The 24,157-nt window shown below is 39.2% G+C and overlaps 3 protein-coding genes across 7 annotated transcripts; 1 reads left to right on the top strand and 2 right to left on the bottom strand.

Moving 5' to 3' along the window:
• Window positions 1-252: 252 nt before the first annotated feature.
• Window positions 253-3,344, bottom strand: LOC122987357. The gene is made up of 2 exons (XM_044359195.1): window positions 3,068-3,344; window positions 253-2,543 (listed from the first exon to the last, which is right to left on the bottom strand). The coding sequence occupies exons 1-2, from the start codon at window positions 3,155-3,157 to the stop codon at window positions 2,004-2,006; spliced, it is 630 nt and encodes a 209-aa protein (XP_044215130.1). The 5' UTR covers window positions 3,158-3,344; the 3' UTR covers window positions 253-2,003.
• Window positions 3,345-3,751: 407 nt separating this feature from the next.
• On the top strand, window positions 3,752-9,048 carry cep72 (centrosomal protein 72). Of its 3 annotated transcripts, none has more exons than XM_044359663.1 (14): window positions 3,752-3,891; window positions 4,089-4,216; window positions 5,224-5,416; window positions 5,503-5,611; window positions 5,752-5,954; window positions 6,065-6,123; window positions 6,213-6,255; window positions 6,616-6,816; window positions 6,913-7,094; window positions 7,210-7,303; window positions 7,398-7,576; window positions 7,675-7,801; window positions 7,893-8,004; window positions 8,118-9,048. In XM_044359663.1, exons 1-14 carry the CDS (start codon window positions 3,816-3,818, stop codon window positions 8,176-8,178), a joined length of 1,767 nt encoding a protein of 588 aa, XP_044215598.1. In that variant the 5' UTR covers window positions 3,752-3,815; the 3' UTR covers window positions 8,179-9,048. The 3 variants fall into 3 exon arrangements, with proteins under 3 accessions (XP_044215598.1, XP_044215599.1, XP_044215600.1); XM_044359664.1 differs by having other exon boundaries at window positions 3,758-3,891; window positions 5,785-5,954; XM_044359665.1 differs by lacking the exon at window positions 3,752-3,891 and having other exon boundaries at window positions 4,135-4,216; window positions 5,291-5,416.
• On the bottom strand, window positions 8,868-22,567 carry LOC122987673 (tubulin polymerization-promoting protein). 3 transcript variants are annotated; one of them, XM_044359667.1, is made up of 5 exons: window positions 22,328-22,567; window positions 16,246-16,326; window positions 15,243-15,578; window positions 11,126-11,279; window positions 8,868-11,040 (listed from the first exon to the last, which is right to left on the bottom strand). In XM_044359667.1, exons 2-5 carry the CDS (start codon window positions 16,257-16,259, stop codon window positions 10,831-10,833), a joined length of 714 nt encoding a protein of 237 aa, XP_044215602.1. In that variant the 5' UTR covers window positions 16,260-16,326; window positions 22,328-22,567; the 3' UTR covers window positions 8,868-10,830. The 3 variants fall into 3 exon arrangements, with proteins under 3 accessions (XP_044215602.1, XP_044215603.1, XP_044215601.1); XM_044359668.1 differs by lacking the exon at window positions 22,328-22,567 and adding an exon at window positions 17,212-17,323; XM_044359666.1 differs by lacking the exon at window positions 22,328-22,567 and adding an exon at window positions 16,984-17,157.
• Between the last annotated feature and the right edge of the window lie 1,590 nt (window positions 22,568-24,157).

The raw sequence follows: 24,157 nt of genomic DNA, 5'->3' as shown, positions 1-24,157 counted from the left end.
CAACTGCAGCGAGCATGCTCAGTGCAGTTTCCCGATCCGCTGCAGTGGTGGGGTGACAGATGCAGAATGGAGATTTGGATGCTAATACCAGCAGCCTGAGCCAGAGCTAGATGATATGTGCCAGTTCTTAGGTGCTAATATATGTACTTGCAAACATCTCAGTGTTTGCAGGTACTATAAGTGCAACAGTAGGACAGTTGAACAGAAGCCAAGAGATCTTTAGAATGTAATGAAAAGTTGCATGAGTGATTATTCTGTTAAACAATTTATTCAAGTTATGTTGACTTTCTCTTCCTTTAGAGAGCCTTATCAGTTTTATTTTACATCAACAAAAAAAGGAATAAATAAAAGTACAACATCGAAATGTGATATTTTTAAAAACGTTAAAAACAAAGACATTAACTGTATGATGAATCATGACAGAAAACACAATCGGCACAATTAGCGTGATCCTTTTTTTGCACTCTAAGCTCACAGAATTATTGAATCCCTGGTCACCTGAGGTTTAACAAAGGCACTATCCCACAGACAGGCATAAAGCCACAGATCCTTGCGCGCAGACAGCAGCAAAAGTGCTGAGGCAGCTGCTCACAACTCTGAAATCCTGAGAGAGTCTGCAGTGTCCAGTGCAATTCTCTGTGAGGAATATCAATACATTACAAGGACAATCCGATGGACAAACTAAATGATAAAGATCTGGTTTAAGTGATGGTGAGAGTACAAAAAAAGGTTATTTCAGTCAACAGTAAAGCCACTAAAAACCAAGGTTATAAAAAAAGCATTGATAAGTATCAAATGGTCATGATGATGTAAAATCAAGGCCAAGAGCTTAAACCACTGCAGACATTTTAACAGTGATACTGCAGAGGCGGCATGATGAACAAGACCCAGACTCTGAGACAGCTGGATGATTTTGGAGGACAGAACACTAAAAGTGTCAGCAGAGAGATGTGTGGAGGATACAAATGGCCTATAAGTGTGTACGGCCTGGAAATGCTCACATAGAAAGTTAAAATGCCACATTCAATAGCTTAATAAATGTCACCCATGTACTTCCAGTATGACTAAAAAGATCATTGTTGCACCACAGTGACGCAGAATATCACCGTGGGATATCAGATGTAAATTGTGGTCATGTACTTTCATGCAAATGACTGGTTTGTTGGTATCTTGGTGTCTTTTTTTAAATCTAGTGCTATCATTCAAATGAAGCTTATATGATGTTCACCCAAGGTCTTGGTTTAGCAGCTACCATACAGTATATTCACATGTGGGACTTTGTAATAGCACAATACACAATTTAATTGCCTTAATGAAGGATTGTAAACGGCAGCTCCAGTTTGACTTTTCATTAACATGCTGACAAATTGACTTGATTTTGTGATATGTAATAATATCATGAAAAGATATTCTGGTTATCATGATATTCATTTTTTACATACTGCCCAGCCTTAGTTCACTGTTTATTAATAAGTTTGTATTCTGGCCTTAACCATGTTATCGTGTAGTATATATCACCTCCAATGTAGAAACTAGTGCAGCAACCAATGATTATTTTAATTATCGATCGCTTTTTTGATTATTTGTTTAGTCACTAAAACATCAGAAAATTGTGAAAAATTCCTGTCACAATTCTCTTTCCTTCAATTACTTGTTTTTTTTCCAAATGACAGTCTAAGTCCCAAAGATATTTAATTTGTATAACCAGAAGAGAAAAGCTGCAAATCTTTACAATTTAGATGTTAGAACCTGCTAATGTTTGGAATTTTTTCTTGATAATTGACTTAATAAAAATTGATGTCGATCAATTTTTAACTGACAAATCATTTCAGCTCTAGTAGGAATCACAAACAAATATAACTTAAATCTTCCTCACAAATGTCCTGAAATGTAAGTTGGGCACAAAAAATTCTGCATCTGTCCAACTGACCACTTAGTAGCATTTGACACAGTGCATGAATGAACACAGATCCTGGCAGATCATACAGGTCTCTACTAGTTTACTAAATGCTTATGTTACATCTGTCAGTCAAGTCCAACAGAAACTTGTCAAGGGCCTGCGTTGAGGCCCAACAGCCTATAGACATGAACACTTTCAAAAGCCACTTGAACATTCCCTCAGTGGCAACTGGAGAGATGAGAGGGGCGAAAGTGTTTGTTCCAGCCCCCGGAGCTACAAGTAACGGTAGGCTGAGGGCCACGCCGCCCAGGGCCCCTAAAACGTTACCGGCAAACAGACACACAGTCAGGCTGCAGGACAGGGACGACAGGCCCAGACAACGAGTCAAGACTGTGAGTGCATCTGCTGAGAGCCAGTCACACAGTCCCAGTAGCAGGCAGGAGCCACACAGGAGGATATGCGCCGTGTTGCGGTCTTCGCTGAGCCACAGGAAGTGGAAGGAGACCAATGCTGGAGCCAGAACCTCGCCGGCCCACTCTGCTTCCTTCTGGAGGGAGGAGAGGAATGAGCTGGAGGGATGGAAGACGCAAAGTCCTGCAGAGAGTCCAAGGAAGAAGAGGCCTACTGAAGGAGCCCTGTGATCCTGCAGAGGGAGGTAAAAGTAGAAGCAGTCATAAAACAGCAAGCAAACATGGATTCACTGATTAATGAACTTATAATTAAAGTTACAGAGATGCCAACCATTAAGTATTCTGAACACCTATACTTATTTTACACTATAAATAAATATAAGAAGTTACTAAGGCTGCAACTATCATTTTCACTATATAAATGTCAGAAAACAATGTCAAAAACTACTTCCCAGAGCCCAAAGAGACATTTTCAAGTTGCTTTTGTTCAACCAACAGTTCAGGTGTACTATCATTTAAGAAATGAGAAGGGAGTAAATCCCAAAATTTAAGAAGTTGGAACCAGTGAACGTTTGGCATTTTTGCATGAAAAATTACTTAAAAGATTAACTTATCATCAAAATAGTTTGATAGTCTGATTAACTTTCTGTATACCGACTAGCTTAAATGACTCATGGTTTCAGCCCTAAAAGTTAAAGTTCGTAAATTACAAGATCACACATCTATATTGGCACTATACTGAATGAGTGATACCTACCTTAAAGAGTTTAGAAGAAGAGTGCAGTGCTGTGGCAGACAGAATAACATTGGAACATGATGTGATCCAGTCTGTTGCACGGGACGCCATTAAACACAATATTGGCAACAGAGAAAGTTGTTTGGCTTCTAATTAATATGTCAATGAAAGTAAACTACAACTGTATCGTGTGTGTCGGTGTGTATTTAATATGATCAGCAGATTGCAGAGCTAACTTTACATGGGAACAGCGGCGCGTTTGTTTTGACATGTGACACGTCCGGATATGCACCGTGCGCAGGCTCCAAAGGATACCTTCAAAATCACTCGTAAACTTTGCTACTGTACAAGCTGGATAATCATCACTTCTGAGAGCTCGTGATATTACTGTACTACTGCCAAAAGAGAATCGGCAGGAGCTCTGAATTCGACTGAAGTCTTGTGAATCGCTTGAAAAAAATTCTTTTTACTGTTTTGTCACTTTGTAAAGCAATTAAATTGCTTTTTGTATGAGATCTGAAAATACATTCGAATTGACTCAACTCACATACAAATTATCAAGACAATGGCGGTGATATCTTTTCCCGCTGTTTTTTAGTTGTATAGGACACAGATTTTTATTCAAAGATTTGCAGGAAACAATCATTATTGTTTGTGTGGGTTGTAATAGGTTGTAGGTTGTAATGGTGAAACCTAGAAGGACAGGGAGAAGAGAAGAAGAAGTTTACGTTTTTCGACAGTCACTGAAGGCAGCAACAGTTCGAAAAGTATGGCGGCGGAGTGTTTGACAACAGTAACAGAGCAGTGGATACGGGACAGGTTGCAATTAAAACATCCATATCTGGGTAATATTATCTTATACTAAGCGTAACATTACATAGAAATGAACAAAGTAACTTCGAGGTAAAAACACTGAAGAGTGAAAGCGTGGCGTTGAGAAAAGTTTCGATGCTGAAGCTAACGACAGCTAACAGCCGCATGCAATAACTGTCAACCTGCTGCCAACCAGAATCACTTTAATGCAGTTATACTTTTTAAACAGGTGATGTCCGCTCACTGAGCCTCCCCGGGACATACGAGGAGAAGATCAGACATCTGGGAAACGCACTGAATAACTTTGTCCGTCTGAAGTCTCTGGATCTCTCCTGCAATGCACTCATCTCTGTTGAGGTGACGTTAGGATTAAACTCTGGATGGTGTTTTGAACTGTAAACGTGTTTGTTCTACATAATTCTACGTACATGAAACTATAGCTTTCTCCTTTATTATATTCCCCTTAAGGAGCTTTAAGTTTGGGGAAAAAACACATTTTATTCCACACTATCTGAGTATTATATATTACATTCGTTATCATCTTGTTCCCAGCTTTTCCTTGAAGCTGTATGATGTTTACAATGAATGAAATATTCAAACCTAAGACTTAATCAAGTGGAAATATTGTATTATTATTTTACACGTTTCCCATATTTTGACATTTGGTATTTTAGAAACTTGCATTTAAAATAAAACTCAGTGATTTTGAAAAACGTTTGAAGAGGTTGTTGTATTGACATTATAGCCCTCTTGCTGTTAAAATGAACAAATCTGGCTCAACCACTGAAGTGAGATTATACACTCAAACACATTAATTGGATAAACAAAATGCATCTGAGAACATACCTCCCTCTACTCACCTATACACACTCAAACCCCAACAACCACATTTTTCAAACTTTTGTAGTAGGTGTTGTTGGCAGAAACAGTCACTGACATTGTTATTAATTACGATCTCTACATTAGTTAATCATTTAAGATTTATTTGGTGGGAAAAAAACATGATCTGTGAGCCATTCGTCAAAAAATTCGCCTCTCTGTAAGTATGATTAAAAAAATGTAAGTTTGATTTGAATGCCATAAGGTTTTATAGGCAAGCGCAGTTAAAAAAAAACTGATGAAAATAAATGTCAGTAAATTACAGTAGTTGTTCTTGTTCCCTGGTCGGAGTTCTTTTATTCCTGCAGAGAGGTGTGATCATCTCAGATCACACCCGTACACTCTCTCATATGCTCAACCCAACAAATATTTTTCAAACTTTTGTTTTAGGTGTCGTTGGCAGAAACAGGCATTGACATTGTTATGAACTACTCTGATGATAACAGTCGCCTAACCTCTATTGAAACTTTTTGCTTCCTCCGCAGGGGGTACAACACTTGAAAACGCTAGAGAGACTAATCCTATATTATAACTGTATACCTTCCCTCGAAGAGGTTGAAGTGCTGTTTGAGCTGCCGGCTTTGAGGGAGCTAGACCTCAGACTCAACCCACTGACCAAAAGTTACCCAGACTACCGTCCTTTTGTGGTGCATGCCATGCCCAGCCTACGCAAGCTGGGTAAGATATAGCCATGTTGCCCAGATTCTGCTCATATCAGATTAGATCAGTTTTAATATTTATGTGTATCCTCTATTGCTTTCAAGATGGCTGTTCAGTCAGAGACACTGAGCGCAAAGCTGCCATAAGGCAGTTCTCATCTGACCTTCTACCTCAACAGAAGAGCTCCTCTCTGAGTCAGGCTGCTGACCAAAGGTACACTGACTGCCGGATGCTTAACTTCAATGAGTGTATATGTTTAAATCAGTGTATTGTGTCAGCCAAAGAACACATCAAAATTTATATTAATGTTGTCTTTTCCTGCCACGTTGTACATCATACTTAAAAGTTATCAGTTCTGTCTTTGCTGTCTTGCTTGCGATTACCAGAAGCAGCGATCAGAGATTGGCTTTAGTTGACCGCTTAACCAAGAGGCTCTCTCTCCTGACTGACACTGACGATGTTGTGTTGAACTTTGTTGCGACGGATCATGAAGGCCAAAGTGAAACTGACTCAGTTCGCAAGGAAGCAGAGTCACAGTTAACTCACCAGCAGAGAGGTAAGATGTTTAAGTGTAAATGGTATTTCTCTATTTAAAAATGAAACCAGTTGAAGTTTTTCTTTCTTGTTTTTAAATCTCAAATTGTCTGGTTTTGTCTTCTGTCTCAGAATCCAGAGAGGAAGAATCAAAAGATTTTACACAACAGAGGAGCTCCACTCCAAAACTGGTAATTTTGTTTTCCTGTACATCAAACACTATCACCATCACTACTGGTACATTTGCATTATTATAGAAATCTGCTCTTTTTTTATTTAGGAAACTGCTAAATCCATCCTCAGGTATCCCCGTTCAAAACATGGTACGTTTGCAAAGTGTCTTTGCTTCTCCCTGTAGAGAAAATCACTTGGGTGATTTTGGTACATGTTGGTAGTCTATCTGGAGAGACGTAATAGGTGCAAATTAGTACATGGCAGAGTATACAGAAAGCCCCCCTTCTAAAGAAAAAAATTCTATTTCTTGTAATAGTTAAATTAAGATGAATAAATGTCAGTAGTTGTTCTCAATTCAGTGTCCTTTCATTTCTGTTGTTAACAATATGTAAAACCACCAGTAGGTGGAGATAGAAGCCAATTTATTTATTTTTTATCAATCATAAATTCATTGTGTCTATTGAAGGTGTATTAATCAGTGTTTTATTATGTTATTTGTAACCGACCAGATAACACTGAGTCCAAAGTGCCCCACATGGAGGAAACATCTAATAAACAAAACTCTACCTCATTAAAAGTGACTGAAAGACCAAAGGTGTCCTTTGGCCCCTATGTGGAGAAACACAGACCTGTGTCTGCCAAACAAAAGCAAAAGGAGTTCATCAAACAAACCAGACATGCAGCCAAGGGACATTTTACTCCTAATCCTGGTAAGAACTGAATGACAGATTTCTTTATGACTTCATAAAAAACAAATGCAACTTTCTTGGCGTGTTGCTCAATGTGTGTTTTCAACATTTTTCAAGATCAAGATCACCGTCATAATTCTTCATTTATTAATATCCGGCCACCCAGTCCTCGTCGTCCTGGTTTGAATCTGTCTGATCCCTCCAACCCCATTTTACATCCTCCACGACTGACCTATTCTAGCTTCAACAAGACAGAAGGGGGATCCAGCGTGCTGCAGCATAATGAAAAGAAAAAAAAGGTAGAAAGTTAATTCAATCTTCTAACTATTTCACTCCAAGAATTATGAATAATTTCTTCTGGCTGTTTTCATGTTTCTCTTCTGACGTCAACTTATCTCTGAATTCACCTCGCAGGGTGGTTATAGGAAACCCCTGGAGATGCTCCTCAACCTCGTCGACAAACACTGGACAGGAGAGAGATCGCTGCATCATAACAACAATTTCCTGTGTGAGTTGGGAGTTTGGTTTTGTGGAATGCGGTATCTAATTACAGGAGCCTGAGATAATGAATGTCTTCCCATCATTTCTATTTCTGGCTCTAGCACAGGCAGTCCAGATCCTCTCTATGATGGAAAGCGATATTTCCAGCCGGGAGGCCGAGGTCAGGACCTTAAGACGGGAAGCTGGTGCACTGGGCTTTCAAGCGGCTGCACGAGAGGAAGAGCACAAAATTGAAGTCTGTAATCTCTCCGCTCAGCTGGAGCAAACTCGCAGTGCAGTCGTGAGTGGATTCTATAGTTGCAACAATATATAGATCAATATCAGCTTCATAGGATCTCCAGACATATGAGCTCAGTATGTGTGTGTAATCCAACACAGGGCAAACTCAATGAGCAGCTGAGGATCGTCTTGGAGGAGAATGTTGCTCTACAAAAGCAGCTCATCAAATTAGAACGACAGTGTCTCAAGTCTATGATGAAAAGTTCCCCTGTTACTCAGATTAAGGGTGAGTGACAATCCCAGTGGGAGACACATTTAAGTGAATATTTAGCCGTTTCCCCTATAACCTGCCATACTTTGTTCTTGCACATCCATAGAGGCTCAGATGGAAGTGGAGGAGCTGAGGAAAGAGATCGAGGGGCTGAGGGAGAAAGTGCAGGAGGCTGAGAAAGTCAAGGATTTGTCAAGTATGCTGCAAGAAAGCCACAGGCAAGAGAATGCCCTCATCTAAGCAGTGGCACTTTATCTGTAACTATACACACTCAACAATGATGTAATCAGCCTGGTTGTTTATGTGATTTGTGTCTTTGTACATGCCGCAGGTCCCTGGTGGCTACCAATGAGTGTTTGCTGGCTGAACTGAAGGGAAGCGGGGAACATTAAAGAATGAGGAGATGCACACCGTAATGGATACATCAAAGCAAGACTATACTGAGCTTCAGCAACCACAGACTGTTTTCAATTAATTTGAACTTTATTTATGTTGTCGCAGTGTACATTTAATTTTTTGTACCAATTGAGTTCCCAGCACTTTTTGATAAACGTAGCGTTCATTATTTCCAAAATACAATATGCATAGGCCGCGTTTACTTGATGTAAACAGTACCGGGGGAGAGGCAATTCATTCAAGAAAGTTTGTATATAAGTGTGTGACAGGGCTGTTATGTTAACAGATGATTTTGGGGGGGAAAATGTTAGTGAGAAGATCATAATGTATTTCCTGGATCAGTGGCAAGATTGTGTCTCTTTGCTTTCTCCCCCCCCCCCCCCCCCCCCGTTTTTTTAGGTCAGTTATGTCTCCATCTGCTTTGTACGCTGCAGTGGAATGAATGCATCTAGATTCCAGCTGCACTGTGACTTTATTTATACCTCTGCCTTAGGGCTGGAGAGACACACACACACACACACACACACATACACATATACATGAACAGGGTAAATCAGGTTAGGATGTGGATGCTACATACAGTAAACTGAATGCAGTTTTCTATGTGAATGTTACAGGTCACTGGTCAGTGCGATTGGCACAATTCACAATATACCTCAACAAGCCATAAGAATATAAAACATAATATTTTGACTGACACCCTGTAACCTACTCAGCCGAGGTTATGGGGTGTTTTTTTTTTATTTTCAATAAAGCACTACAAATCATGAACACACATTAAGAGGTCTAAAGAACAAGAACAAAAACACACCGCATGCACTGGGGCACAATAGCACATTAAAAGTTATTTGAAAGAAGAAGAAGAAAAAAAAAAAAAGACAATATTGTTCGTCCACATTAAAGGTGCACAGTATTTGGCATTAAGCACAGAAAACGGATCATACTCAGGCTACTGCAGCAGACAAAAGACTATGACACACTGATAGCTGCTGGTTTTGCTCTTGATGCATGATTCTTCATCAGCTGAGGCTACAGGTCGTGTGTGGCAAGTGTGAAAAAAACACAATGTTGGAAAAATATTCTACAAAAGTATATTACTTGTTTGCAATTTTCCCTTTATCTCATACAGTATTTATAAGGATAGAATAGTAAACCCCTGCTTTTTTGTTCAGTCAAATTTGTGCCTTGGATACAGTACCACATGTTAAAGGTACTCTTGATCAACAAATATAACAGCATTAGAAGGTAGCTGACTTTGCACATGTACAAGTTAATACATATTGATCTCAAGCAATACAAGATTTTATCACGATCCCACAATTTCATTACTTTTTTAAGCAAGAAAAGTCTGTCCAGTAGTCTGTCCTCACAGCAGGCACCGCAGTTCCAATAATATACGACAGACTCAGATCATTTATATGCTCCTGAATCAAATGCAATATATACAACATGCACAAAGTACAGCAATACAGGAAACAAACATGAAGCCAGTGTCATAAATTAAGCCATGTGGCTAAAACTTTTTAGAATATACACAATCTTACCACAAATATATTAGAACTACTGTTTATGAATCTGATAAGGATAAACTATTTTAAGTAGAATGTTAAAAATACAATCTTGTACAACTGAGCTCATCTGCTGTGGTCAGAACTTCCTTCTTCAGCTGAATTCACCAATTGCGAAATGCGCGTTATCAAAATGTTTTGTGTATAGGTAGATAGTATAGGGTCTGAATAATGACAGTGTAAGAGAAAATAGAGAAATTCAGTTAAATAAATTTAGTTTAAGTGTTACAAGAAGACCCATTTCAATAATTTGCATGGTAGGATTTTTTGTGTCTTTGTTTAGCACATTTATAAAACCCAGAAGATATGCCATAAGTAAAAAAAAAAGTAAAGTAAATTGACAAAAACATATATCCTACAATATATAATATATAACAATATCCTATTCTTGGTTTGAGCTGAAGGCAAATTATTCAAATGACAGTGTGAGCTTATAAAATAAATCAACAGCAGATTTTGTAAAGACTTACAGTTGACAAGTGGGGATGGCAGACAAACAACACTGAAGATGGAATTAACAATTTTAAGTTTTCAGAAGAAACAAAGATGGATAATATCTGTCAAAAAAGTGTGCCAATTATCGTTTGAACTTCGCTAAACAAATTGAAAATGTATTTATTCGTCTAAATATGGGAGTAGAAAAATTTCCATTAAAAGGTGCGATGTTGATAATTCATCAAACTGTTGTCCCACTTCTGTTTTTCTCGGCATGTTGTTGTTCATTGTGCTCAATAAATAATATAAGGCCCTATCATAACAACAAAGCTTCAGTATTGATAGCATAGCAGTTTCTCTCATTTGTTCTCTTTGTTCAGTGTTTGGCAGTAACTCGCTATCAGACAGGAATGTACCAGCTGGTGATGACTTTGTAAAAATACATGTAAACAGTTTTCCAGTTCTCACACTTCACAAAGAGAGGAACTCAAAAAACATCTCTCTCTCTCTCTCACACACACACACATAAAATAGATGGGTGGGAAAAATATATGAAAACCTATTCTTTTGTGCTTTCTTTGAGTACTCCTTTAATAGAAAATTATCCTAGTAGTTGATCAAATGTTTATTTCCTCATCTTCTCCCTCACATGGGTTTGGCCTCGGTAGGTTTAGTGACTTTCTTTTCGTATGACCCTTGATGTTTGTATCCTGAGACGTATCCGGAAGTGTCAACTATGTCAACTCGTCCCGCCTTACCCTTCCCGCGGCCGGTGTTGTCGAAACGCTCCTTGTGTGACCCTGTAAACTTGGTGGTGTCTGTGAGACGACTCACTGTCGGGGAAGCCACGGCTTTCTGTGAGGAAAATTTGCAAAATATTTGAATTTATTCAGCAAATGTTGCTCAAATGAAAATGATGTGACTCCTTATGAAGTCTTACCGTGACTCCAGCGATGATAGGTGCCTTCCCCTCGATCAGCTTGAAGACCTCGGCCTCAGCCTCCTCTGCGGTCTTTTCTTTATATTTCTTTCTGGCAAGCTCTTTGAGTGCGACCTTGAACTCGTCAAATGTGATGGTGCGACAGGTTTTCTTCCTGAAATGTGAGTGGAGAAGGAGCATAAATATGGGATAGCACTTGTCGCACTATAGCACATAAAACCCCCTGAAAGGAGTATCTGCTCACATGAATCTCCAGGGACAAAAAGGCTGTATTTAGGTTTGCTTTATCAGCAGGTCTTTTCAGCCTCTCAGTGCAGTTTGAAATCTTAAAATGAGAGCGGACAGTAGTGTACACAGAGCCGTGTGTGATCACTTCAGCATGGCAGATGTAAGACACAGCATGGAGATGGTATCCCGCTGAGATAAACAGTGAGACAAGCTTTCACTGTTTGGATCTCATCTCTCTAGTGTGTATCAATACTTCACTGTCGTCTGAGCAACTCCGCAGACCTACGCATACAGCTGTAGCCTGTAAATGTGAATGTCTCTTCATGTCATGTATTATATCGTGTTCGGTTGTATATCGTATGACAGTTTCCCAGCACCAGCACTCAGAACCCAGAGCTCTGATGTTTTTCATTCCAGCTGACTAACAGGGACATTTAGACCTGCTGAATGCTACTAAGTACTGGTGAAGGCACTGTATTCTCATTCGTAAGATCAAATTGTTGAAACCACTTGTAAGACCGTACCACAGATCATCATCATCAATCATTCTCCATCTGGGAGAGCTCCAGTTGTTTAACTGGCCTTTTGCCCGTTTCACTTCCATGTTGAAAGTGCATAGTAACACAAACACAAACAGCCATTGCTGTGGTGATAAATCACCTAAACAACGGCCTATAAAGCCTGCAGTCTCCCCGGGCAACCTGCTGTCATAGCAACAAGCCACAGTAAACAGGGGCGTTTGGGTTTATTATTAATTTGACTCATCCAGTGACTGGTTTTGTTTGGGCGATCCATCAGTGTTAAACATTTGAGAGCTCCATTCCAGCTGCCATTTCTGTCCAAAGAAGATGACTCTGTGTCCTCTGCATATCTCCCAATACTGACCTATTAAATTCCCAGAAGTATACAAATAGTTCAGCTGTGTAAATAAACAGCAAATAAGCATCTAAGGAGGCTATGATAGGGTTAAAGAGGGCAAAGGTCAGAGAGCGAGTGTAATTTTTGGAACACTGTGGTAGCTGACCTGCAGTTTATTTACATAGTTCAGCCATCTGCAGTACATGATGATGATATGGATCCGGCAGTAGTTAGTGGAATCTGTTTAATGCAAAAGTGGAGAATACCTCTATACTGCCTAAGATAATGTTCAGTGGTGAGGAAATACAACCAAACCCTGGAAAATAAAGACCATGCTAGTAATTAATTAGTACATGCCAGATTTCTACCTCATCCATAGTTTATGTTGTGGTTGGTGTTCAAGGCTCCAAGCAGGCACAATGTGGTGCAGCAGACCTCCATAATAAGGACTCATTCAGCCATACTGTGATTAGCCAGTGCTCATTAAGATGTTTAATTTTTCGTGTGCAAGCAAAGAGCTTTGACACTGATTAAAAGGAAAGTCGAGATCTGCATCTCTGGCATGGCAGCTCAGTCACGCCTGGAGTCAGAAAGTACATGAAAATGAGCCCCTCCCCCCAGCTTGTACCTCTTTTCATCCTGTGGTTGGCTCTGAAGTGTACACACACCACAAGCTTTGTTCAAATTCTACTGTACAATCCTGCTCAACATACTGAGCAGCTGTGAGATTACAAAATGCATGCTGGACTATCTGGGACTCTGACTAGAACCTGTAGGTCTCAGTCAGCAGAGCATGCAAATTCACACACCACAGACATATTCAAGGAGCTTATGTATAACATTGTGCAGATTTGCCACTAAAGCCATACAAAAAGGCAAGGGAAACATATTTTTTTCCTTTAAACTTATACAGTGGCGTTCAACATATTGTTTGCACATTTCTAAATATTGCCAAGCTTAAATCCCACAGTCAGCTTTAAGTTGTTGCAGAAATTCCCTATTTAGTCCTGCTAAGAAAAATGTTCAACATAAAACATAAACACCCATTGCCAACTGTGAAGGTGTTGATGTGGGTGACTCAGAAGTCCAGAAAAACAAGATACTTCTGTTGCTTTAAAAAATATCAGAAAATGAAGGAAAGCTCAAGATGGCCATTATCATTCAGCAGAGCATCCATCGTTAAGAGCAGTATGATTGCCAGTCATGAGCAGATGCAGAGTAAAACAGCTCAGTTTTATGCTTTAGATTATGTATAGCATAGCTATATCCTGAAGCCAAATCCTATTTAAAATATCTTGCAGTAGTATACCGTCGGGATTGCTTTTTATGAGTCACAAGATGTTCTGAAAGTGGAAAGATATGCATGTTCCTTGTTGGAGTACTGGCTATGCATGATAAAGCTTAAAATTTTAAAGATGCATGAATAAAGCTCTTCAAGTGATGCCACATATGTGGCCCGTGACAATAAATGCCATATCCTTCCTGTGCGTCTCTTGAAACATGTTGGTGTGAGTTTTGGGGGGGGGTTTAATTTAGGAAAGTGACATTACCAAATCCATCTCAGTGTAGAATACTTACTTTCAAATACCTTCACTGTGTGTTTATACTTGGTAAACAAGAAATAAGAAATAAAAAATATTAACAATATTATATGCTGGTATTGATTGGAAACCTCAGTCTTTAAAACCCAGCTTAGTGGAAAAATATACATTTCTCTTCTCTAACTTCTTCTTAAATAATACATTTTTACTGAACATTAAAAATAACACTTAAAAACATTTTTGAATCTCATGTGTGTAGGTGTGTACATGAAATGACTGAGATTGAGCAGTATATGGTTACACACTGGCAGAAGATGGAAAATCCACTAAATCAATGTGAGATTCCCAAGCAGACCTTTTTCATAACCTCTCCACTCCTGACATGATGATGAGTGGCTTCCAACCATACTCCTCTATTCTGGTGCTGTGTAGCAGAATAATCTTTATTCACGTCATTCAACCAGGATATAAAAACGTTGCTTTGTGTATGAATGAAGATCTCCAAAATAGCCATGCGCAGATACACACTGAAAAAGCTCTGTCTTTTCTTCTTACACAACTTGTTTGCTGTGTAACTTATGAAACAACAACTGTATGTAGTCTGATAGGGCAATATTATATAATAGATACCTGCACTCATCAGTCCAAATAATTTTAAGATATTCTGTACACCTGTACACATACACTATACACCTGTATAGTTGGGAATAGCTGTATAAATTAGAAGTTTTTCTCCTTTGGTGGAATAATATTGAGGTCACGGATTATTATTAGACTCTACTTCACGTAAATCAAGCAGTGAGGGATGAATCAACCCAGCCTGTGGAAATACAGGATGAGCCATCCAGGCCTTTTGTTTATGATGGACAGCTTCAGCTGAGAATTGCATGTTCAACTGTTTCAGAATCATAAATTACTCAATTCTATGGACTCTAATGAAACACTATGAAACAGATGACTCTTTAATTCCTACAATTTGACTCTGAGACAGTTTTCATTGCCCTTTATGGGTGGTGAGTCAGTTTACATTAAGGTTGGTGCCTGTTTTACCTGACATTGTGCTGAAGACAATGCTGTTGATTCATTTCTATGGATAGTAATGAAACAGAATAGAAATAGCTGATTCCTACATGCTGAGCAGAGCCAATTTTCATCTCCGCTTCTGTGTTCTTGTAACCACAAAGCTACTCTGTTTGAGCCACTTTAGTGTCCCTTTGGGTGTGCAGATCCAAGTGACTAAGCTTATAGTCATCTCTGCTGTTGCAACAGTAATATTATGCTATGCAGGAAAAGAACACAATCCTGTAGTAACATGCCTGTGGTGAGCTCCACAGATCTAAAGTAATATATAAACATCAGAATTACTCATGGCTCAGATGTTGGCAAATTAAATAAGGGCTACTAAAAACATATTTTTGGACAATAAAAGGTAAAACCCAAATTCAGAATATGTATCCTTTAGTGCAGAATAAGGTTGGTGTCTTTCTTACTTGACTTTGCTGAAGACGATGTCGACGTCAGTGAGGGTGATGTTCTTGCCATCAATCACGCCGCAGTCCTTGCAGAGTTTGGACCAGTTCTTGCCGTGCAAATCCTTGCCGGTAGCACGCGTGTCACCATGGATGGCGAATCGACGAAACGACTCTTCCAAAGCGGTCACTTCCACTGGTGTGGACGACCCCATGCCTCCTTCACTGGTCCCATTAGAATCAGTTGAAAGCCTTTTGGATGTCCGGTCTTTAGAGTGTTCACTGTGTGGCCGTAAAGGGGCTGAGCTGATGTTAGAATGCTTGGCTGTCTGGACTTTAAAGTCATCTATGTTGTCTCTGAGAGGGGAAAAAAATACAATATCATCTGACCATCAATGTGACATAAGAGGTAAATAAACTCTCCATTAATACATGAAGCTGAATAGTTAAAATGCAAGAGGCTTGTTATATAACCCAAAATATTTGATAAACACAGTCAGTGAGGCAAATGAGTAATAATTGGCTGCACATCAAGGAAAGACATTGAATAATGTCTATCCCTATTTCCAGGAAAAGCTTATGGAATTTATCAAAAGCAACAGATACAAGAAAAAAAAAGGCATTCATTTAGCCTGAGGAGGAAGAGGAGGATTTTTGGCAGCAATACGTCTAATCTAACTGATCTGCGATCCTTGTAACAGCCAAACTCTTCTGCAGAAAGAGAACAGTGTGTCATGCCTTAAGGTCAAGACACAGCTTGCTAATTTGTCTATAGCTGTCCCTTTTTATGAGACACTTCAGTGTTACAGGCAAGATAAGACTCTCCAGAGGTGTGTTTCTGTGCACAGGCTGCCTGTGAATGGGCAGATGTCTTACGTGTTCTGGCAAAGAGGTGAAGGCTATAAATAGATCTCTGTGGAAATCAAAAGGCCCACAAATCAAGAGCCAAGGGAGCAGATAGGTGTTTGAACTAACACACAAAATGTGAAGTGACATGCTCATATAGATGACTTCCAAAACTTACTTCTGGTCTGCCATGCTTGTGCAGGAATTTGGTTCCCTCTGTGCAGTGCTTGGATTAGCAGACTTTTGTTTTCTCTTTGTGCTGTGGAAAAAATGAGAATGGAGGTGAACACTGTGAGAGGATGTGTCTGAACATATGTGAGTATAAGAGAGAGGAAGAGGGAGGAAAGAATGAAATTAAAGCAATTAACACATAATTGTTCTTCAGACTAAAAGTACAATATTCCACTTGTTCTCCTCACTCTTTAATCATCCAATATAAACACAATTGTCGATGACGTAATGTCTAATTAAGTCTAACACACAGACAGAGATACATCTAAGAAAAACCTTTCAGATTAGAATGAAGGATAATAACAATTTCAAAAGGAACCAGATTAAAATCCTCTTTATTAACCGCAAATGACTTCCAGATTGCCACCGTATGTTAGCTGTTGTTTCTGAGCAACTTCTCTTTCTCGCGTTGGATGATTTCATTCAGTCAGACTACAGGGATTCCTCTCTAAACACATCATCGTCCTGATTTGCGTCTCCACGTACAGAGTAGCAGCATTTCACCTCCTCAACTCAGCCTCACACTCGAATCACAGCTGAAGAGCTCACTGTAGTCATTCCTCATTAGGCAAGACGCAGGAAAATCAAATTTACTGCTATATAAAAATAGTTGAAAACAAGCTATTTATGTTAAGATAAAGTATACCTGAATTATATTTGTAGCAAATGATGGTTCTCTGCTCACCTTTCAGCTGTTCCCATAATTAACTCAGCATCCTCAAAAGATGTGTGTTGCCATGGCAAAGTACATACCAGCAAAGTCTCTACAAAAATTTGCTAATAGTTTTACACGCATGCAAAGAAAATGCAAACCGGAGAGAGATGCTGTGTCGCACGGACTAAACCATCTGCTCCAACTAGCAAAGCGAGTCCCCCGTTGTTTTCACATTGCCAATAAAGTTTTTTCACTCACCCCCAGTGGTGCTGTGTAGAGCAAAGGGTTTTGTTTCCACGACCCTGTAGCCAACAGTCACAAATGTGACCTTACTAAGTACAGTCAACACTTAAATGGGTACAAAGGTCCCAAGACTGACACAGCATAAAGTCATTACAATCAGTATGTCAATTCTTAGGGAAAAAAAGAAGAGATTATTAATGTCTATGAATAATGGCATTCAGAGCTATGAACACTGGGAAGCCATTGTCCAATGCAAGTGCCTTCTCTGTCTGACCCATGCCCATTTCATCACACATACACACATGGTGACATCGCAGACTATCACTATTGACGGCAGGGGGTTTTGTAGTCATATGTCATCGAGGACTCAGGCTGAGACAAGAGATTATTGAGGTTGTCGAAGCCCCCATCTTTTATCTCAAGTATACCTATCAGCAACAAATTACAGTTGAATGAAGTATACGCACATCTCCCCATGACAGAGTTTAGTTGATGACTGAAAATCAAAATCCATTTTGCAACAATGGAAGACTCTCAAAACTCAGGTCACAAATCCAAATCCAATACAGTTCTCTGAATCCACTTTAGTATTTGTGCCTTTTCTTAGTGCATGATCATATATTTTCACTAAATTTCATGGGTATACCCTGTTATATATACTTTGTTATTAACGGTACAGTTCTATTTCCCTTTGTTGCCTATTTTGGTTCATTTTATACCAGTAAAATGTATGTACAATTTGGCTTATAATTTGCACTTAAAGAAATCTTATACTCAAAAGAAAACAACAATGTTGCTTTATTGTGGAAAAAGAAAAAACTTCCAACATAAATCCTGAGAAGCTCTTCTACATTAAATCAATATTAGTGTTAATCTGATGTGGTTTAATCTTCAGGAATCTGATCCAATTGAATTGAACTGAGTATAAACAGAAAACTGAATAAAATCGGAAGATCAGGGCCACACTTAATCTGTTGATTAATATTACATGACCAATCAATAAATCCTTTATTATTTCTCAGAGCCCAACGTCTTCAAATCAATTATTTCATCCAACCAAGTCTAGAACCTAAAGATATACACTTATATAAAACAGAGAAAAGCAGTGAATCCTCATACTTTAGAAGATGGAACCAGATAATGTTTGACATTTTTGCTTGATAAACAACTTAAACGATTAATAGATCATCACAACTGTTGGCAATTCATTTTCTGTTGCTGAACTAATCGATTAATCACCAAATCGTTTCAGTTCTAATCACATTGCATTCCTTTTACATTCTGATACATCTTGGGATTTTTAATCAAGTAGTTCCAGTAAGTTTACATTCACAGTATACATACTTATTAATAATCAATACAATTAAGCTGTAATGCAAATAACATCTGTTATAACCTACATCACAAATGAAGACACAAAGCAAAGTAACACCTGCTTTGTGTCTTCATGTAATGTGACTTTTGGAGCTCTTGGACTCATTTTTATGCAGCAGCTTCCTGTATGGCCCACACTGAGTTTCCATCATTATTAACTTTACTCTCAGTGGCCATCCATGACTTTTCAGTAGATCAGCTTCTCACTGTGTGTTTTCCTTTGTGCCTCAACAACAGCGGCAAAATCAATGCGAGACAAAGGAATCTTTTCACTCTCCTCCTCCAATTTATAGTCACTAGTTTCAAGTGCCTCAGTCCTCAGTACAACAGGCCTCCTCAAACCACATCATGTTCAATACATGAGAGAGGTCATTAACACTGCACTGAGCTCAGTGGCACACACACTGAGATGAAAGGAAATGTGCTGTTCTGACAGTGGTTTCAATAAAATCATTATAGGAGGTAAAGACAGTATAGAGTGGAGAACCATTCCTGACAGTATAATCCCACAAATCCATAGAGTGGCTGCAACATTGTAAGATTAAACATTTAATTGCTGTTAAATTCAAAGCTGAGTGTGTTTTTAATAATAATTAGACAAATAACAACCATCATTTTAGAACAGTTTTGTCCTGTGTCTTTTTTTTCTGCCCCACTTTGCCACATACAAATGAGAAACCATTTGGTTAAAGGCAGATCTCCAGAGACGAATCTGTGACTTGATGACAGCATGCTTACATTTACTCCCCTTCTGGCAATACACTGCACAGATGAGTGCTTAAACCATAAATTGACCCATTTTGAACTGCATCTATTCATAGCAACAATACGCTGCCATGGCTGGAACATTCTATTCATTCTCAAGGGAGGAGATCAGCAAGTAGACGACATGCAGACTAAGATACCAAAAACAAAATTTTGTGTTTAACTGTTAGTTTGGCAGATGGTTTAACACACAAAATGATGACGCCAGAGTGATTTGATGTGTGTGTGTGAGGTGAGTGTTTAGTTGTAGCCTACTCGTCCATCATGCCATCATGGTGAGTGAGCATGCAGAGATCCCATCTGCTTTCTATCTAGATCAGTATCCTTTCCAGGCAGCTGCTCTGGAATGCGACTGTGTCAGTCAGTCATAAAACAGAAACCATCATCACTACAGTGAAACCCCCCTGCCCCCCCCCCCCCCAAGTCTGCTCAGGTCTGATCTCCATCTCATAAAGTACATCATGTCTGCCAGCTTTCTGCCAGACTGCATATGCTAATGAATGGGACTAGCAACGCAGAACGGTGTCAACCAATGTAGCGCCATCTTTGAAGGATAAGGCTGTCGATAGTCAAAAATTTTCTTTCTATCAGTGGCAAAATTTTTATTACTGTCAAAAAAATTCCCATGAAAAGATCAAAACCAAAGTCAAAAGACAAAATCTGACACACATAGATTATTCCTCTGTGCCGTAAACCTCCATCGCTGTCCCCAACACTATCTAACTAACACATCAAGTGCACTGAGAGAAAACCCCTTCATTATGATGAACATGGATATTGTAGTTTATTCTGAGTCAATCCCAACTACACTGTCCCTGTGCTGTAAAACCTCACTATAAAAACCAAATGTTAGTGTGGAACAAATACACTATTTACTCCTGTTTGAGTAAAGTTCTCTAAACCTACAGTGCCCAGGTGCTGTAGGACATTACTCAGCCATGTTTTCAAAAGGAAACAGTATATTTGTGATATTTAAAGATCTTTAAATATTAAGGAAGTCCAAAAATATTGAGAGATGGACTACTGGTATGTGTCTTTTCATGGGATTTGTTGACAATAATAAAAAATATAGCAGCAGCCACCAGCTTTATACTTGGTCTCAACAGTATTTCAGGATTTTACCACCTGACACCACTGGAAACAACCTTTTAACAATTTCTCAGTTTGGCCACAGTCTCGCTCTCTCACTTTCCCCCTAAAGAGACGAGGAGAGAGGAGGGCATGACATCAACACGCTGCAGCCCGGGACTGAGGTCACCACCACACTGTCTCTGTCAGTCCTCACCTCGCTAAACCCTGCTCTGTGAATCAACGATCTTGGCAAGCATTGTGCTGTAGAAAAACAAGACATCTGAAACAAGCTACAGTGGTTATTGTTGGCAGCAACAGCAGGCCTAATAGAGGTATAAGGCAGTGTAAAGAAAGCCCAGGGGTCCTTATGCAACCCCACATTTGAGAGGAATACATGATGCCAAAGGCAGCAGAAGTGTCCCTGACATGGCTCAGATGAAGAAAGGCCTGTTGACCCAACAGCACATTAGCTCTGAATAGAGTACAGTTAAAGATTTTAAGAAGCTAGACTGTATTGCATAATGGCTTATTTCACTAATTTTAAAAAAAACTGATATTAAAAACTTTGTAATGTCATATGGAAATTCCATATAATGTCTGTTATGTTGCAGCACTTTCCTGTGCAGCAGCCACAAATGCTGAAATACATTGGCAACTATTTCTTGATGTGAAGGTCAACAGGAATAAAAAAATCTAGTAAAAAAAAATGCTGCTGGACTTCAACACTCTCCCCAAAGGCAATCCTTTTAAATGTATACACCTGACCTGAATTTGAGTCATCACAAACAAAATAGGGTCATTTACATGCTGTAGTTAATTGTTTGTGACAGAACCCAAGGGCTCTCTGACCAGTGAGATGAAACCTAGAACAGTGAAATCTGGGACAAACTCAGTGACTGCGTCTTCTTCTCATGCATACATAATTCAACCTATGGGGAGAACACACATCACCATTCACTGAGAAGAAATAAGCATATTACCTTCCTTATAGCTGAGGTGTACTGTCCATGAATAACATCACTCACATCATAATGCATTAATTACCTCTCCTAGCCAGGATCAAAACCGAATTTATTAACATAATTAATTTGCAATTTACCAATCACCACCTCATAATAATGTTAGTACATCATTATATCATTATATTTCTGTCTGAAACATAATATCTGTGCTCCATTCATGCATGCTTCCTACTACTCTTGTAATCCATTTATAGCTCAAAATACAGACCATCAGGAAGCCATTAAATGAAAGCATAAATCCCTTTTTTCATGCATAATTATGTAACTGCCTACACGTAACCCAACAGCTTGGTACACAGGCTGCAGCCACAGGCCAAATGCATTGTCAATCATTAATTCTAACCAATAATAGTGCTTATTGGAGAATCTTTCACTCTGTCTCACATTGAGCCCGCGTTTGAAAGATAAACAGGAGAGGAAAAAGCTCATGTTTATGTTAGGGGAGATGGCTGCAGCTGCTGGTTACACCAGTGTGACTGAGTGTGTCTCTCGAGCGAAACATGTTACATAAACTTGCAAATGCCAGATTCACACCGAGTCCACGTGATCCGTTTGTTATTGTCACCAACCTGACGCACGTCTGCCAATGCATAATATTACAGTGTAGGCTATAAACCCTTGAGATATACTCTCAAGTCTGTGCAAAGCATGCTGCCACACGTCCTAGCAGTTTAAAAGACATCTTATATTGCAAATTCACTATTGAGGAAGTATGCGGCAAGAAAACAAAACAAAAGCAACACCTTCCAGGAATCAGCTGAAATTGTGTAGGCTGCCATACAGTCACCGAATTCTTCATTTTTCATTTGGTGAAGACATGCAGGTCTGCCATGAGCCAAAAACAAGCAGCAACCAAATCCTGCTAATGAAGGCATGATGCCAAAGTAAGTTTTAATTACCTGGTGATGTAATCCTTCACCTCCTTGTCAATTTCACAAAGCCATAATTACGCGTCGCGCAGCCTCAAAGTCTCTGTCCTCCCCGCTGCCTGGGCTCAGGTCTGTCCGATGGCTCGCTCCCTCCGTGATGCTGAAGAGAAACCAGCCCGCTGATTGGCTGCGGCTGTGCGGGACGAGCTGTTTTCCTCTCGCTTCGTTGTTGTGGGCTGGTGATGGCGCCTCAGCGCTCAGCGGAGAGGTGATAAACAAGCGGTTTGAGCTCGAAGCGTCTTTTGGTGCTTTAAGAGGCAGAGATGTGTAGTGTAAGCAGAATGGTTTTATGTGGAGAATCATTACAGCTTCATTAACCTTTACATACTGTTCTTATTCTGACCCTTCAGTGTCCCCTCATAATTAGTCTCTATAGCAATTTTCTGAACCACAGATCTATTTTTTATTCATAAATACCTAATCAGTCATTAATAAATGGATGATTAATCCTTGATGAAGCTTGCAGAGAGAGTGTATTCTTTAGATTTCACACTATTTGTTATGGAGAAGAAACATTCACAAGCACACTATATTATTATGGTCCTATTTTACCTAAAACAGGAGAACATAACAGCCATCGTGATCTCAGTGAATGTTAATGAATGTGTATAATATTTTTGAAATGTGATTTTTGAATAAATAAGGGTCAAATTGAACCCAGAATGCTCAACCATTTGTATAAAAATGTGTATCAGCTGCACAAAAATTTTAAAAAAGTATATTCTGGGTCACTTTGGGAGAGGTTATAAAATTTCAGGCTAAAAGGAAAGTGTTTGGGGTGTTATTACTGCACTCAAATTTAAAAGCAGGTCAAATTTGACCTGAACAGTATGCATAGGTTAATAAACAACCACTGTAAAGTCCCCATGTGATTATGACTTATAGGAAGGAAAGGCATCAGAGGCCAATGGTCATATACAGTAGCAATAAAAAAAATAAATATCTCTAAGCTGAGTGAGATCTTGGTTTCAGTCCAAGCACAATATGTCTTGATGTCCTGATGGTGGTGACTAAAGGAAATATCATGATGAGGAAATGTATAATTACCCTTGCTGCCTTCTGAACCTGACTCCTCTGATGTCCAGTTCTCTAATGTGTTACACAACCAGTAGTATCTTAATAGACGGACATGGATAGACATTATGTAACATCTAGCCTTGTTGTAGCACAAGTGATGCCAGACTCCCAGATATACAATTCAAATAAAGTGGCAAGTCATAGAAACATGCGTGCCTGTGAGCTAAAGAAAGAGCTCAGAACAGTGATACGAGTTCATCATGATGAAAGCAGCCTGGACTGAGTGTAATCAGTTGATGACATAATCTCAAGCTGCTTCGATTGCGCCACTGTGTGGTTAATAGGTTACAGTAAAAAGAAAAAAATGGAGCAAACATGGTGCATTAGATCACTGTAATACTTGCCAAATTTGTGAAATCAGCATTGGCCATAAAACCAGGCACTGCACATAAAAAAGAAACACAATAGCTCCGTCTGAAGTTATTCAGAGAATAGAAAATGTGCATTGGACCGAATTTGTTCCTTGATGTCTATCAAACTTGTGGAATCCAGTCTACATCAACCTCAGTCTTAATATCATCAACATACTTCATATATCTTTTTATAGTTCACCACAGCTGCACATCTCTTATGATCTGAAGTAATAACTGAGCTCCAGCACTGACAACAGGTCTCTTCATCTGACTCAGGCTTCCAGCTTTTTATGCTTTGCATAGACATGTCCCCTTTCATGGAAAACACTAAATAGAAAGGGAATTAATTACTGCCTTGTTTGGAAAGCCA

The sequence above is a fragment of the Thunnus albacares genome, chromosome 8 (assembly GCF_914725855.1).
Source record: "Thunnus albacares chromosome 8, fThuAlb1.1, whole genome shotgun sequence".
Classification (NCBI taxonomy): Eukaryota; Metazoa; Chordata; class Actinopteri; order Scombriformes; family Scombridae; genus Thunnus; species Thunnus albacares.
Note: the sequence above shows the minus strand (reverse complement) of the source record. Positions and strands in the feature narration are given on the sequence as shown.

Excerpts from the sequence above, each read along its gene's own strand:
- LOC122987357 (XM_044359195.1), bottom strand. The coding sequence starts at position 3,157 with ATGGCGTCCCGTGCAACAGACTGGATCACATCATGTTCCAATGTTATT. Across the intron at positions 2,544-3,067 it reads CTTCTTCTAAACTCTTTAAG|GATCACAGGGCTCCTTCAGT; the intron begins GTAGGTATCACT and ends CTCCCTCTGCAG.
- cep72 (XM_044359663.1), top strand. The coding sequence starts at position 3,816 with ATGGCGGCGGAGTGTTTGACAACAGTAACAGAGCAGTGGATACGGGAC. Across the intron at positions 5,955-6,064 it reads GTTAACTCACCAGCAGAGAG|AATCCAGAGAGGAAGAATCA; the intron begins GTAAGATGTTTA and ends CTTCTGTCTCAG. Across the intron at positions 7,304-7,397 it reads TCATAACAACAATTTCCTGT|CACAGGCAGTCCAGATCCTC; the intron begins GTGAGTTGGGAG and ends TTCTGGCTCTAG.
- LOC122987673 (XM_044359666.1), bottom strand. Across the intron at positions 15,579-16,245 it reads ACAAGCATGGCAGACCAGAA|AGACAACATAGATGACTTTA; the intron begins GTAAGTTTTGGA and ends TTCCCCTCTCAG. Across the intron at positions 11,280-15,242 it reads ATCGTCTTCAGCAAAGTCAA|GAAGAAAACCTGTCGCACCA; the intron begins GTAAGAAAGACA and ends CTCACATTTCAG.